This window comes from Balaenoptera acutorostrata, chromosome 21, assembly GCF_949987535.1.
Source record: "Balaenoptera acutorostrata chromosome 21, mBalAcu1.1, whole genome shotgun sequence".
Classification (NCBI taxonomy): Eukaryota; Metazoa; Chordata; class Mammalia; order Artiodactyla; family Balaenopteridae; genus Balaenoptera; species Balaenoptera acutorostrata.
This window is the reverse complement of record NC_080084.1, coordinates 25,558,265-25,573,941: the sequence shown is the minus strand read 5'-3', so window position 1 is coordinate 25,573,941 and position 15,677 is coordinate 25,558,265. Positions and strand designations below refer to the sequence as shown.

The 15,677-nt window shown below is 38.0% G+C and overlaps 1 protein-coding gene across 40 annotated transcripts in view; it reads right to left on the bottom strand.

The window, feature by feature from the left end:
* Positions 1–498: 498 nt before the first annotated feature.
* Positions 499–15,677, bottom strand: part of SORBS2 (sorbin and SH3 domain containing 2) — a 204,819-nt gene continuing 189,640 nt past the window's right edge. For 29 of the 40 annotated variants that reach the window (XM_028165371.2, XM_007177890.3, XM_007177897.3 and 26 more), the window contains 4 exons: positions 13,856–13,963; positions 8,178–8,227; positions 4,365–4,471; positions 499–2,651 (listed from right to left, as the gene is read on the bottom strand). In XM_028165371.2, the coding sequence (XP_028021172.2) occupies positions 2,590–2,651; positions 4,365–4,471; positions 8,178–8,227; positions 13,856–13,963 (327 nt within the window). In that variant the 3' untranslated portion in view covers positions 499–2,589. The remainder of the gene's footprint in view (positions 2,652–4,364; positions 4,472–8,177; positions 8,228–13,855; positions 13,964–15,677) is intronic. The other 11 variants (XM_007177905.3, XM_007177906.3, XM_007177909.3 and 8 more) reach the window with 1 other exon arrangement.

The window sequence follows — 15,677 nt, the reverse complement described above, 5'->3', positions numbered from 1 at the left end:
GAGCAGAAAGGACTACGCTTTATTAGAAGGGATCCAACTAGAAGAGCTAGTTAGTTACTATCTATGTGAGATAAAGGAATGACACCCAATGGCAATACATAGTTTGAGATTCATTGAGAGCTTGTGAGTATTAACAGAGTCTGCCATGCCAATGGTGATAAAGCTTTTTAGGGCAACTGAAGAAAGGTGAATTTGGAAAGTGCTTACAACTTCTTGTAATTAACTTCTTCTTAGAAAAATAGCTATTTTTGAGGCAGAAATATTTTAAAATGTGTTGTTTTAGCTGAAGAGCAATGTTTAGCCAAGGAGTATTTAGCAAATGAGCTTTGGTGGTGGCTTTAAAACATATTTCTTCTCTGAGCTGATGCAAATGCATCTTTTCTCCATTTGTGTGTCAAGAGAACACAGAGCAAATGCATTTCCTCTGAGGTTTATCTAACAGATTGGAATAAAATACACAATTCATGTAAGGATAAATGTCAAGAAGAAAAACTGAAGTATACTTCCAAGCAAAATTTATTAGATGTCTATTCAAGAAAAACACAATGACCTTTGCTTGTAAGAATTCAAAGTCAATTACCTAAAAGCTAGGTATGAATATTTTTCCTTTTAAAATCAGATACAGAGAATAGAAACATTAATTTTTCTTAAATATGACAGGCAACAGATATTGAATTTTTTCTCATAAATGGCATCAAAGGTAATTATTCATTTATCAGCAAAGCTGCATGCAGTTGACCTAATTTCAAACCCAAAGCCTTTAAAATATAAAGCTGGCTGTGAACTTGACAGTAATCAAGGTAGTAATCAAGGCTACTCAAAGATGTTTCTTTACCTTCTTTCTAATGGAATTCCTCTCTAATCAGTATTTATATACATTTCAGTTTGGCTGCTAAGATGTTTTATGTTCATAAACTTTTGCAGAAGTGCTGTCTTACAGAATTGCACTGTCAAGGCATAATGATGATTTGTGGGAGATGTAAAGGGTAATCTGTTGAAAGTGTTTTAGCTTAGTTTAAAGGAAGGATAAAGACCAAATTAGGAAATTCCCCTGTTTTCTCAACAACTAAATAGTCCATACAAAAAATGAGCAAACATATGTACAAAATTCTAGAGTCTACATGCATTGTGAAAAGATCAACCACTGTTCACAGAAGAAATGCCATAAAAAGTTTTGTCTATAAGGTGCTCAAGATCCAAATATGAATAGTTCTTATGCAAAGTCATAAGAAATACAAAGCTAGTTCTCGGGGTATGTGTAATTCAGGCACTGTTAACCACATTAAATCTTTCAGGTCCCAATATCATCTTCAAGGTTTCTACTTCAGGGCAGAAAATTTAACCTGAATGATTTAACATTGCCTCTAAAAAGTGCCTCATGTATTCTGAGGAAATATTTTACACACACTAGGAAAATCAGGCTCAACATATTCCTGTCCTCAAATGTAGCCAGGATTCTGAGTTCCAGAGAAGAAAAATAATTATCATAGTAAAAATAATTGTACTGATCATAATCCTTACTAAAACCAGCCTTAATACTTGTGATGCTTCTGAAGTACTCTATTTCTATAAAATAATATGTGAGATTCTTTTACATTTCCATAAAATGTACATATCTTATGGATTGTCTGTTCTCATAAAATCTCAAATGTGTATGTGTACACGCAGTGAAATCCTACCTATGAATATTGCTTACAGATGCTTTCAAGTGTCTATGTTAGAATGATTCTTTGCACCTCTCACTAACACTGCTTTTATTTAACTTTTATCAGATAAATAAAACACTAAGAGCTCATTGTTCATGATGCTGATTATTACATTTTAATATAAAATAGCAATGCAACTTTACAACACAATAGTTTTCTGTAATCTAGCTAAACCTCCTGTATTCTCCTGATTATTACCAAAGGCTCTTATTCACTTATTGTTTGCACTTCTAAAAAGTACAAAAAAAAAAAAAAAATCCTGCAGGAGAAGACTCCTATTTGAAACTCACGTTCAATTCAACAAAATCACACTCATTCGAATTAACTTTCCTACTCTCGCTTTAGATTTTGTAATCACTGTGCATATTACAACATATAAGTGCAGGCAAACAATAGCTGAAGTACAGTTGTCATATCGTGTAAACCAGGACACTAGGCAAACTCGTGAAAGGAAAATATACTGCCAAGCTAAGAAGGTGAAAATGCAAACCCCAGCAAGTAGTAATAAACAATCTTCTGGTTGCCTGAGGGGAGAACATCTTTCAAAGTGGACAAGAGAGCCTCCTTGAGACACTTACTTTTTTGCCTCAACTACTCAACCCTTATTAAGTATAATGATTTTCTTTCTGATGCCGCATATTGACTTTTCAAAGTTTAGAGCGGACGGCAGGAATATGCACTTTCACACGGAAGCAAATCCTCCAGTCTCCCCACTGCAGCAGCAGTTCCATTGCTGGTGGTTTGGTGGCAGATGGAGATGGTGATGGTGGGTGACTTCTATTGGAAACCAGAAGGCATAACAGCAGGAGGCCTGTGGAGATCTTTCAGGCAAGGTTATGCAGATGTGGTGCTGAAATGCAGCATAAATAATGGAGAGAGTGATTCACAGCCTCTTGACATAGTTCCCGGGAAAAGTACCAAAGAATTTGGTTCTTCTTGAGGTTCCTGAAAATAGAAGTGATAAATGAAAGAGGGGTAACAGCCATGAGATGTCAGTTCATATATGTGGGCTTGAAAACTCACTAAGAGAGCAAGCCCTCAGGGTTTGGAAAAGAGAGAAAACTCACTTGAAGAGATAGGAAGACAAAGTAAGCAGTTTCATCTGTATTGCCTGATGCCTCTGTTGCCCCTTGAGCTTAAATGCTGTGCTTCCATCACACCGGGCTGAACAGAAGAGCTCAGCCTCTCAGTCTGAGGGGAGAGACAGCCTTGCTGAGGAGGCGGGCTTTTAAGTACAATGACACTCAAGTCCGATGAGGCCCCCATCACCGAGGCTGCCAGACAGGAGTGAGGAGCGGAATGGGAAGCGCATCTGGGAAGTGACATTTTCAAATACAATCGTCTCAGTTAGGATACGGCTGGCCATGGGATAAGGCAGGCTGGAAAAGCACCACAGCAAGGCTTGGTTCTGTGGGCAGGAGGTCTGTCACAGCTCCTCAGCACGGTGTAACGTGAAGGCTTTATTGGGGATGCCGTCACCATCCAGTTTTATTATCTCATGGAAGATCATGCTGAACGCCACAGCATTCATTTACAAATAGCGCTGCCAGGGTCCTTAATACATATAGAAAATTTGAACTATTTACCAAGTCACTAAAGAAAAAACAGATAGACCACTACTAGTGGGCGGGGGTTCTACCACTGGGCATGTTTCTAATATGAGGAGTAAAACCAAATGCATAAACGGCCATCATTATGATCGCCTTTGGATTCGAATAACATGATTTCTTTGAAACTGTTTGGAAGAGCTAGTGCTTAGACTAAATTCTTCCTTATGATTTCCAGCTCACTTAGAGCGAACAGGGTCTCTACACTTCCCTTTTGCATTTACCCTCTGGAACTTACTGTCCTGGTTTGATGACTGATTTTCTGTATCCCTGTGTAGGTAAGCCATTTTACCGTCTTCTGAATGGGGGATTAATATAAACAGAGGCAGAGGCTTGTGGCCGCTAATGTGGCCTTTGCTCTTATATTTCCCCACTGTTGGCCTGTCTACAGAAAGCCCTTGTTCCCTCATCTTTTGTCTCCTCCATCCTCCTATGCCTCTGTTTCCTCTTTACCTCTTTCCTCTGTGACTTAGTATATGATACTCTTGTCTACAAAATTTTTCTCAGAAAACCTCTAGTTTTCTTTTAAGACGGTAAGAATGGGATTGTTTTTTAAGTGGTAAGAGTGGAACTTCTACTTGGACCACACATTAAAGCTAAGGTGAATCACTGGTGTTTTAGGGCACCTACAGCAGACCTAGTCATGGGTGAGTTGTTCATTTCATCTTGTTTTCTCAGATTAGATCCTCACCGCTGACGACTAACATTTACCACTCAACAGAGTATTTGTATTTTGCATCTAGGGAGCAGTTTCGTTGTTTTTGTTCTTAGATCTCAGTCTTTCCTGGTTGGTGCTATTTAAAGAAATTTTCTTCTCTCAGTTGAACTGGAAATAAAACCAGCAGAAAATTACGTATACCTGAAGCAGTAAATACTAAACTATATTAAAAATGCAATTGCCTTGGGATTACATAGTGCATATGGATGTGTGAAAGATCAAAGGCATTATGAAATCAAAGAAAGCTTGACTATCACATCCAACCGTGCAAGGGAGCAAACATAAGCAAATTACAAAATGGCCAAATGTGTCTGAAAGGAAATGTACACATACCCACAAACCATCCATCATCACATTTTTCCATCACATCGATGACATCACTTTCTCTGAGCTCCAGCTCATCTTCATTCCTAGGAGTATAGTTATACAGAGCCTGAAACCTTAAACAGGACAAATGGATGTGTTAAACAAAATCTTTACGCCTCTGTGAAACTATAGAAGAGAGTATAATATTTATTTTACTTTTAACATTTCTATTCTTATTAACATATTAATTCGGTAGTATAAGTCTTTGGCAAGCATGTAAAGTAAGTAGAAGTAGTTAGGCTTTCAGGGGAATTAGACCACTCTAATAGCATTTCAAAACTCATAATGAGGAAAATTTATGGAAGATTCTACTATCCATAGTTGGATTAAAACATTTATAAATTGGACCTGCATTTCAATTGTCCAGTCATAGATAGCTATCATTCGGACATTAAATGATAGTACAGAATATAAAAGAAGTGATATGTGCATTATTCAGCTATATAAAAACAAGAAGGAATTACGGTTTTAATTAGCCATAATCAGAAGCAAGTAATTGCAGCTTGCAAGTGGAATTTTCAAGATTCTAAATTGAGATGCACAAAATGTCTCAGATACAACTTATAAATTACTGTATGGGAATTACTATAACAGAGAAGTGTGTGTTTTTTTTTGTTTTTTTTTTTGTTTTTTTTATCAGGAGGAATTCTTTAAAGCAATTTAGTTTCATAGTTTGAATCAGTGTAAGTGGTGATCTCAAACAGTAGGTTAGGGACATACGTTCCTTTTTAAATGGGTCTCAGAGAAATTGTGTTTAATGTAGAAACTCTCAAAATAATCATATAAAAAAGAATTACTGATAGAATGCTGCCACTTTCTCTGTCTGAATTCTTTGAGAACACATATTTTGCTGACATCAGTAGCAAACTCAGACATTGAATTTTTGGTAATAAAATAGCATGCATATTCATATGGACTGGCATTTTGGAAAGACACAAATTCTAGCAGCTCGGGGTCAGGAAGCATTTGATATGCAGTTAACATGAAAACTTCATATTACCACTAAAATATTACCAGTATGTGAGGGGGATTTTTTTTAAAAGTTAGTGAATTTGTTTCTGCTGTTCTTCATAACAGTTAATGTAATTCTGCCAATGTAAGAAAATAAGAACCACATTTCAGGGCACTTTGAATTTTTTCAGGCCAACTTTAAAAGGTTGATAATATTGGATACTGCTCAGGAACAAGAATGATTTATTTTGATTACTTCATTCAGTCAGAAAATCATACTTTGGTAGAACAAAACTATTCTATCATGTCATCTGAACTCAAACATCATGTGATAAACTGGGGCCTCGGCTGCATTGGCTTCTCTCCCTGTCCTTGAACTTTTTCGCATTGGGGGGTCTGGATAAAGTTGGATTGGGGGAGGGTGTATTGGAGAAAGAGCTGATAAGATGTGGTGCCTAACAGCCTCTCCTAGAAAACATTATCTTCCCTGGCCTGAGAGCAAAGCCTGAAATTCCAACATTAGAGATTTCTTCCCCTGTTAATATTTTGTCCTCCTAGTAAACCTTTTTAACCACTTGAGCTTTTGAGGTCTTCTATGGAAAAAGGATTCTGATTGTGGGGAAGGACAAAGAAAGGTAGCCTGAATCCCAGAGCTGTGGCGCAACAGACAGGAAGGTCTTGAATACGGACATTCCTTAATTTGGATGTTTGCATGGGCCAAGCCTGGTTGGAGCAAATTATTCTGCTGTTTGATTTGAGGATGCTCAGGTGAAGGAATGGTATCTCTTGTCTATCCCTGGGGAAAGTTAATTTCACCATAGTTCCTTTTACAATCTCACATTTGAGGGAGATAGGCATTCCTGGGCTGTTAATTCCATGGATATACATTGCATCTATCACTTTGGGAAACACTGATTCTCCGAGCTTTTCAGGCTTCAGCCTTCACCCAGGCACATCTCCAGCCACTTACAGAGACAGGCCTATTTAAGGCCACAAACCCCAGCTGCTTGAAGAATCTCAAGGTCCCAAGAGATTAAAAAAAAAAACAAAATTGGCACGAACTCCTACTTCACTTTGATATGATGAAAGCCACTGTGCTTATCAGAGTTTACTTACCATTCTGGTTTAATTAGACCACCAAAAAAAAAAAAAAAAATTTGGAAGTTTCATGGAAACATAAACAAACCTTCCGGAAATCCTCCTGCCTCTGCTGGCTTTCAGAATCAGTGTTGCACGACAGGAAATGCAGTCAAATTACAATAAAAAATGCTGTTTTGAAAGATGTGTTGGTGAGATGAATGATGGTGGTGGGGTCAGGATGCCTCAAAAAGAAATTTGTCTTTTAAATAGGAAATGCTCAACCAAACTTGAAGCTCTCTCTATAACTTGCAACTTCTTCTATAACATATTTTACCATACTTCTGAATTGCAGTGACATTATAACATTATGTTCCTATTTTCACTCAAAACCTATTTCTTAAATGAAAGAGATTAAGTGATACCCATATAATTGGCATTGTGATCAAATAGAAATTTAATAAAGAATGTTTTATAATGTCCAAAGCAGGACACTGAAAATGTGCCTTCTTCTACCTGTGAGCTCATAAACTCGAGGAAGCATCAACTTCATGACATGAAACAGTGTGACATCACCTACATCTTAATTCATAAATTCATTAAAAGCTGCTGATATAATGTGTTGATAATGCAGTAAACCTAAGCAGCCTTGGGATTTATTTTTTGTGATGTGATCCCTTCATCATTTGTGTAAATAGGGAAACAAAACAAACCTTTAGAATTACAAGTTATATTTAACATTTTTCCAATTAAATGAAATTTTAAATTATTTGTACCTCCAACCTATTTTTTCATAGTCTTTTCCTTAACAAATAAAACCTTTCTGGCTGTACTCGGTGAGAGCCAGTTTCAGGTTAGAGATGGTTTCCGAGGAGCATGCTTTTAGCTAAGCACCAGATCTGTGAGGAGTGAGGAGGTCACAGGCCACACACCAGGCCCCCCTGGTTTGCTCTGCTCCGGGGGAGCGGAGCTTGGACAGTGGGCAGGAGGCACCCTGTGTGTGCTCAGGTCAGCCTGACGTGGTTTAGTCCTGTAAATGCTCCTTCCCAGGGTCTAGCTCCTCACTCAGAATAGGCAACAGCCAACAGGAAGTGGATAACCTCTGAATATCTCTCATGGGCAAAATGGAGCAGAAAGAGAATCTAAAAGACAATGTGTGACACCTTCAGATTGACTTGACTTAGAAAGGAGAGGGGATTTGAAAGAAAGTGTGAAAAGGCATTTTCCTGGTCCTCTGGGTAGTAAACATCCCGTAACTGAATGACAGTGCATGTTTTAATACTGCCATTTCCAAAAGAATGGAACTTTGGAATTATGCTACTAACTTATCACTGTAGGTCTACTCTGACGTTCTCCTGCTCTTCAAATATGTGTAAAAACAATGTTAGAACATTTTCAGTGTATCTTTAAGGCTGTAGTTACTAGAATCTACATGGTGAGTAGAACAGAGCGGGAGACAGATTCATGAATCTTAGGAATCACTGCAGCATTGGAAGGTTTTTTTCTTAGTGCATAAATCAAAGTCTTCTCCGCAAAATCACGGATTTTTTTTTTAAAAAAATTAGCTTCTGTTCTCTGTTGTGAAAGATGGAGACTATTGCAATTTCTCTTAATCTGGGAGATGTCATCTCATGTTAGTTACTCTGATCTCTTTCACTTGCAAAGTTGTACCATCCTCGCTTATGGTACATCAATGGTCCATTTTGTGGGTCAAGGTTAGTCTCGAATTTAGAAGATAAGAAGAATACTTACGGTTCCCCCCCACCTTGAATGTTTTCATGAGTAAACACAGGACGCTGTGGCTGAAATGAAATGATTTTCAATGTAATCAATGCTTAAACTGGTACTAATTAAAAGATAATTTGGATAATGGCATGGCACTTTTCTTGACATTTAATATTTCCTGTTGTAAAAAACCAAGAGGAAGGAAAAAAAACCAAATAAAGGGTTTCTGCTGGATTAATAATTAAAATATTTTGAAAGGTGCTTTAAATTAAATCGAAATAACCAAGGTTCAAATGTTTTGAACATATCTGCAATCTTGTCTGCTCAAGCTTTATGAAGAGTCAGGGTTTAGTCCCATTGATTTTTCAAAGGCCAGGAACATGGCAAGAACATAGACACCAAATCACTAGACTGGGAAGTCTGGACACCTTCATACAACCTTATTCTTCAGCGTTTTCTCAAACAAGCAAAGAATAAACCACATTTAGTCTAACAGCAAAGTATCCACATTCATTCTAATATACTTTTCCTTCACAGACAACATTTTCACATACAGTACAGATAAACATGTCAAGAGGCAGACATGCCATGCTACATTTGAAGTTACACTCTCTGTTCTCAATGTGGTGGAAACACATGCATTTTTAAAAAGAGAAAACAGAGTTTGAAATAGCATGTAACAAACAATATCCAGGTAACATGTAACATTTTACCTTAGAAGAGAAATATTGGTAGAAATTCCCAGTGCACTGAACTCTCAAAAGAGTTTCCTTTCTTTTTAAACTAAGCATCAAGACCAGTATCTGTAATAGATACTTATAATATTGGAAATGACAAGCCTTTGCATCCCATATATCCACATAAATATTGCAATGAATGAAAGTTCACACGTTTCTTGAATATGTAAACTCAATGTAGTTTATACCGACTACCTAAACGTTACCTTTTAAGGGGGAAAAAAAGAATTTCAGTTCATTCATAACACACTTCAAAAGCATTCTCTTCTAAACGATGGCTGCATAGTAAAATGAGATAAACCAGAGTTTGCATGGCAAATTGCATGGCAATTGTAAGTGATTCTTTATTGATGACTGCATTAGTTTTTAGATCCATGTCTTTAGACCTCAGGGCTAATTCCTGGATCCCGGAGTTAGGAATGGATTACTGAGAGGCTGGGAATTCCCCCTGCAGACTGTCCATAGAAACCCCATTGGTCCAAGAACGGAGGGGGACTCTGTTAATTAATTGCTATTAATATTTTGTAATTATTTCCAGTCTCCTTTTCTCAGTCTTCTTTTTCATTTTAAATCACTGCAGAATATTATTCCCTCATATATATGTCTGTATCTTTTTTGGTTGTCTTAACCATTTCTCTCTCTTTTTTGTTTTTGAAATTCAGATTGATCTCGCCTTTTTCACTATCATATATAACAATACTATGTACATTTTTATACAAAGAGCTATTTTCTTGTTTTGAACTATCTCTTAGGACACATTTCCAGGAGTAAAATTTCGGGCCAAAGATTATGCGTTGAAGCCACACGATATTGAAAATGCTGGTGCTAGTTGCTCAAAAACACTATATTTAAAAATGCAATTTAAAAATATCTAAAATGCCATGTTTTGAATCACACACCAAGATAGCAACTGTTTTCTCACAAAAACAATCATAGTGCAGTTTACAGTGCATAACAAAATTATAAATAAGGAAATATTATTTGTTCTTGTCTTAAGAGAAAATGTTTTGTAAAATATATTTCATTGTGCTCTAAAAATGGCATGCCTATTTCCACATATTTAAGCCATTCTCATATTTTTGAGCTGAGTAGAAGTTTCACTTTGATATCATGGCATCGAGTGCTTGGTAAAACTGGCTGGTCTAATTTCATTGCTCCCTTATGTTAAAATGTGAATGCAACTTTAAGGACTAGACTGTTCATTAACATAAAACAATCTACTTATAAAACCTGTATAGCACCTTTCCGTTATTGTGATTACAGTTCCACTGGTTTAATTCCTTTAATTCAACCCATCTCATAAATCATTTAAATGAACCACCTCTGTGGCAATTATGAAAATTGGGCTATTGCCAAAAGTATGTGGCCCCCTTAATTCTACAGGCCTCTGTGTCTTAAGAACTTGTGTTCCTGGGTGTGTCAGCCAGTAACATCCTTGTTTTTACTAATCTTTCTCAATGCTTCCTTCATATCCTTTAAAAGGATCCACCCCCACTGTTTTGTTTTTTTTTTCTGAATCACTGGTTTTCTATACTGTTCACATACTGAGGCCAGGATTTATCACAGCTTTTATTAGCAGAGAAGTTGTGTATCTATTATAATGGTGACTTTTAGAACTTTTCTGAGGTTACTTTTGATAGGAATCATCTCTATGTGAATATGGATAACTAGGAGCCAGTTTTGAGGAAAGATGACCAGTTACAGGAACTGAAATAATTTATTTTAAAAGTCTTTTGGGAATTCCCTGGTGGCGCAGTGGTTAAGAATCCACCTGCCAATGCAGGGGGACACGGGTTCGAGCCCTGGTCTGGGAAGATCCCACATGCCGCGGAGCAACTAAGCCCGTGTGCCACAACTACTGAGCCTGCGCTCTAGAGCCCGTGAGCCACAACTACTGAGCCCACGTGCCACAACTACTGAGCCCACATTCCACAACTACTGAAGCCCACGCGCCTAGAGCCTGTGCTCTGTAACAAGAGAAGCCACCGCAATGAGAAGCCCACGCACTGCAAGGAAGAGTAGCCCCCGCTCGCCACAACTAGAGAAAGCCCGCGCGCAGCAACGAAGACCCAACGCAGCCAAAAATAAATAAATTTATATTAAAAAAAAGTCTTTGGTCAATAGAGGAATAAGCAGCACAGATACTTATGAGGGCATGTTTGTGTCTTTCCAGTGTTGGCGATGACTAACTATATCACCTTGGATATGCACCTCAGCTTCCTTATCTCTAAAATCAAGGAGGTGGACAAGTTGATGGTTTAGATCTTTTCCCCCTCAGGGAATCCATAAAGGAATCCACGTTTCCACAGATATATTTCCTCTGATACTCCTTCAGTTGTCAGAGAGCTATGACAACTGGCATTGGTTAATTCCCAAGTGTCTCAGTCATGTAAAAACAATTAATTTTAAAACAATAATTAAACTTCATTTTTCAGATCGGTAAACCAAAACCCAAAGATAATTTCTTAATATCACAAATAGGCAAGAAGAAGGAACAGAATTATAATTCTGACTCTCACTCTTTATTGCATAAAAGCTTGCTATGATGGAATAGATAGTGCAGGCTTATTAAAATCAACACCTTAATTTTTTTCCTTTAGGCAAGTGTTTCTGTTCTGTATGGATACCCAAACAAATTGTCGTAGAAGGTTGTCTTTTGCCTTTCCCCCTCCTTATAACTGGGCACAAACCTTGGGGCAAAGACCTGTGAGGTATCTGCACTCTTTTGCCACCTACTGGTGAGTATTGGTAGCAAGATGTTAAAAGCTGTTTTGCCTTTGGACAGCTCTCACCAAGTTCCTTCAGCCTGGATTCATTTTGAAAGGATATTTTAAAGACCACAGAGCGATGTGGAATATAGATAGTCATCTGTTTTTCTGACCATGTTCTTCTTATTCCACGTTTTAAATTCTTGAGAAAGGATCAGTCTTTAGCCACCAGTATTTTTGGTCTGTGTTCATTTGTATTTTCACTATCTGCTCAGGCATTTCTATTACTCATAGCTTCTTAGCGGTTTTGTGATAAATATAGAAGATACATTAGTGACATTCAAGAAGCTCATATGAGCTGTGAGTTTAAAAAGATGGTTTTGAAGTTAACAGATGACAGTCACTGTGCTGGAAATTTTAAGCGAGAATTATGTCATATTTACATTTCCTTAATGAGTCTTAAGAGCCCAATGAAAATTAGAAAACCCAATGAAACATGCTGCTTTTATAAGAATCCTAAATATTTAGCTTTTTCCTTGGCAATGTAACAATCTTTTTTTTTCTCTTTTAGTGTAGCTATTTTTTAGTGTTGTCAAAAGCAGATACAAATGAGACAGGTTTTAAACACATGCTAATTTTCAAAGCCAGAACCAATCACAAGCCACCGCTCATAAGAAAGTTGGTTTGAAATATCCTAGAACCTTAGGTATCAGTAAAATATATACTTTTCTAGCTCAGATAGCAAGGCACAGTCTGTCCTAAACCTATCTTCTTATCTGTGCTTCTGCAGAGGCATCCGGAGAATTAGCTATATCTAGTATTAGGTAATTCTCAGGTAAGGATTGACCATTACTTTAAATACTAATGTGGGAAAATCTTTGAAAGGGCTCTAAGCAGTTCTAGAGTTCTTATTTTTTTTTCCCAGAAAATGTTAGGTGTGGTACTTGCCAACCAGAATTAGATGACATTCTCTTAATAACAAACCGTACCATGTTTATGTTTCTAGGTGTATTTTTCTTTCTTACATTATACAATTATTTTAAATATTTAAATTATTTTTTAAATTGTGAAAACACAACTTTGCCTAAGTCTAAAGAATATAGAATATTTGTGTTCCACACAAACACATATAATAGAACATATAAGTACATAATGTAAAAATCTGACAAAGAAAAAAACTTACGGGGACCCAAAGCATACCACCTCATTGACCCATGGAATTTATGGATGGGCCATATTAATTTTGGAAAAAGCTTTCTTTTCTTCTTTTTTTGGCTCTGGAAAGCCCTTCTGTGAGAATCTCTCCCAATCAACATTCCTCATTCTCTATGGCAACACAAATCTCTGCCTCAGAAACAAAATCAGGTCTTATTAGGCAAAGCAAGAAGCACAAAAATGGCCTAAATACAGAGAAGTATCTACATTTCTTAAGAACGGAAAAGGAAATCTGTCATCAAGCCCTTAAAAGCTTGCAGAACCATAATCATGTAATGGAGCATGTAAGATTAAACCAGGTCCATCAAAATAGAAATGGGAAAGGACCGATTCAGGCAGAGATGAAAATTCTCAAACTCCTCGGCTGCCGTCCTCAGAATTGATGGTACCAGTTAGAACCCATTCATTTTCAAGGGCTGTCGATGCCATAGAACTAAGTAGTCAAAGGGAAAATAATCTGACCTTTAAGTTCCATCAGAGCTGTCAAGAGACTGGGAGCCCCTGGAGTCCAGAGAAGCAGAGTTGGCTTGAAAGGGTCATGGAGTGAATACGGCACATGTCAGCAGAGCAACAAGATATTTTACAACAAGGGCCATGGATTAAAAGAAATCCAAATAAACTGAACGACACAGAAGCAAGCCTCCCTGGAAGGGTGTGAGTTCAGTATATGATTGGCAGCAGCTTTATTCTTTGCACTAGAAATAGTGATGGGAAAGCAGTGATTTACACAAGATGGATGTGGAAGACAACATATACCACACCCTTATTTGCACAGAGGAGAATTGGGGCATGTCTTTGTCGCTTTTGGAAAGCTTACGCGCACACATAAAGGGGAAGCTCATTGACCAAAGACTCAGGATAGGATTTTCGTGTTGATCTGACTTCATAGCTGCTCATCATCATCAGAAAGGTCGTTTCCTTTCAAGGGTACCTCCAGCCCTACTTCATTGGCAAAGCACAGCAATGACAACTAAGGAAGAGCCAGCCCACTGACGGTGGAGGGGTGGCCAGGGTGCCTGGCTCAAGGTGGGGCGTCTGATCCTACCCTGTGGGAACCGCTGAGCCCTCTGACTGGTGAGCTGCAGGATCTCCAGGACATCACTGGGCTACGCGGAGGCTTACCCAAGACAAGTAGATCGCTTTTTAAATCAGCCTGGAAAAGCCGTAAGAAGTTAATTAGTTCTCATCTTCATCACCCAGCCTTCAGAGGAGCTTTCCTGTTTTGTTTTTTTTCCATGCACACACAGCATGCCAAACTCCCAAATAAGAGCAGAGCAGGAAGGGTTAACAGTCTGAAGACAGCTCTTCTGGCGGCCCAGAGTTTTCACAGCACAGGTATCAGTCGCTGCTTTACTAGGGAACTCACAGGCAGAGCAGAGAGAGATTTATAGAGGGAAGTTGGCATAGGGAAGATGTTTGAATGCAGTGTAGATGGCTAAGAACACTTACAAGAAATTTTATGTCTTTAATAGAATGCTTAACAATTGGTTTCAAGATACTCTCAGATCTGACCTGTTTTCTTTGTGTTTATTTGAATAGATGCAAGGTAAGAGCCAGGGAAATTTTGCTTTATATCCATCAAATTTCATAGACAGTGTCAATCATTTGTCACAGGTAAATTTTCTAATAAAACACATACAAAGAAAATATGGGGAATTCCCCGGCGGTCCAGTGGTTAGGACTCTGCGCTTTCACTGCTGAGGGCCCAGGTTCAGACCCTGGTTGGGGAACTAAGATCCCACAAGCCTCGCAGCATGGCCAAAAAAAAAAGGCTTTTCTGGGGGAAATTGTGAAATACTGTATAATTAAATACAGAATATTGTTCTAACTCCAAACACCTTGTGACTATTTTGGTGTTCTTTCAAAGTAAGATTTTTAATATGACAGTGAGTAAACTAACCTTTCTTGTGTGTATGTTTTATTTTCTGTCCATTCATGGACAAGACCTAGCAATGTACTGTCTGGTATTTGATTTGGCTTATGGGAACTTTAGCAGGACTAAAGGACTTTTAAATAAAAGCATGTGGTTTTCTCAACTCTCATTTAGGAAAAAGTTCATAATAATTAGTAACGATTGACCTCATATCTTCAGTCTCTGGGGATGAAATGCATCAGGCATTTTTCTTTAAGGCTTGTGGCAGAGAATGCTTCATGTTCTCCAATATCCATTCTCTTCTTTGTCATCCCAGTAACAGAATCCCAAATGTTAGGTAGGCACACGGCCATTCTGAATAAGGTCTATTTTCCAAACTTCCTTGTATCTAGATATGTTCATGTGGTAAGTTCTGACAGATGGGATATGTGCGGTTTCTGGAAAATGCCCTTCAAGGAAGAAGACATAAGCTTCCCTCCGCTTTTTTCCTTCCTGCTGGCTGGAATGAGAAAGGGACTGCTGGAGCTGCTGCAGCCACTTTGGACCATGCAGCGGAAGCTTTTCATTGAGCATGGTGGTGTGCCAAAATAAAATGGAATCTCCTGGGATCCTTGATGACTGTATAGCCACATACCAACCCTGGATGCCATACATTTATGCATAAGAAATATATATTTCTACCTTGTTTAAGCTCTAATTATTTTGAGCCTTCTGGCACTGCAGCTGCCCCAATCTTGACTAATACAAGGGTTCTATAAACATCAAGACTCATAGAGAAAAAAAGTAGCTGTTGGAATGATGTGGATAAACAACTGGAAAGATCATTTGAACATATTAGGAAGAATCAGGGCTTAATTTCATGTTGGAAACTGTGCTCAAGGGGATTACCTTCCAGTGGGATGGCTTTAGGGTGAGGAGACTTCCTTTTGGGACCGTAATAACTGAGTTTCTTGGAAGAAACCCAAGAAAGAGTCTTTCTCTCTGTTCACAAAGC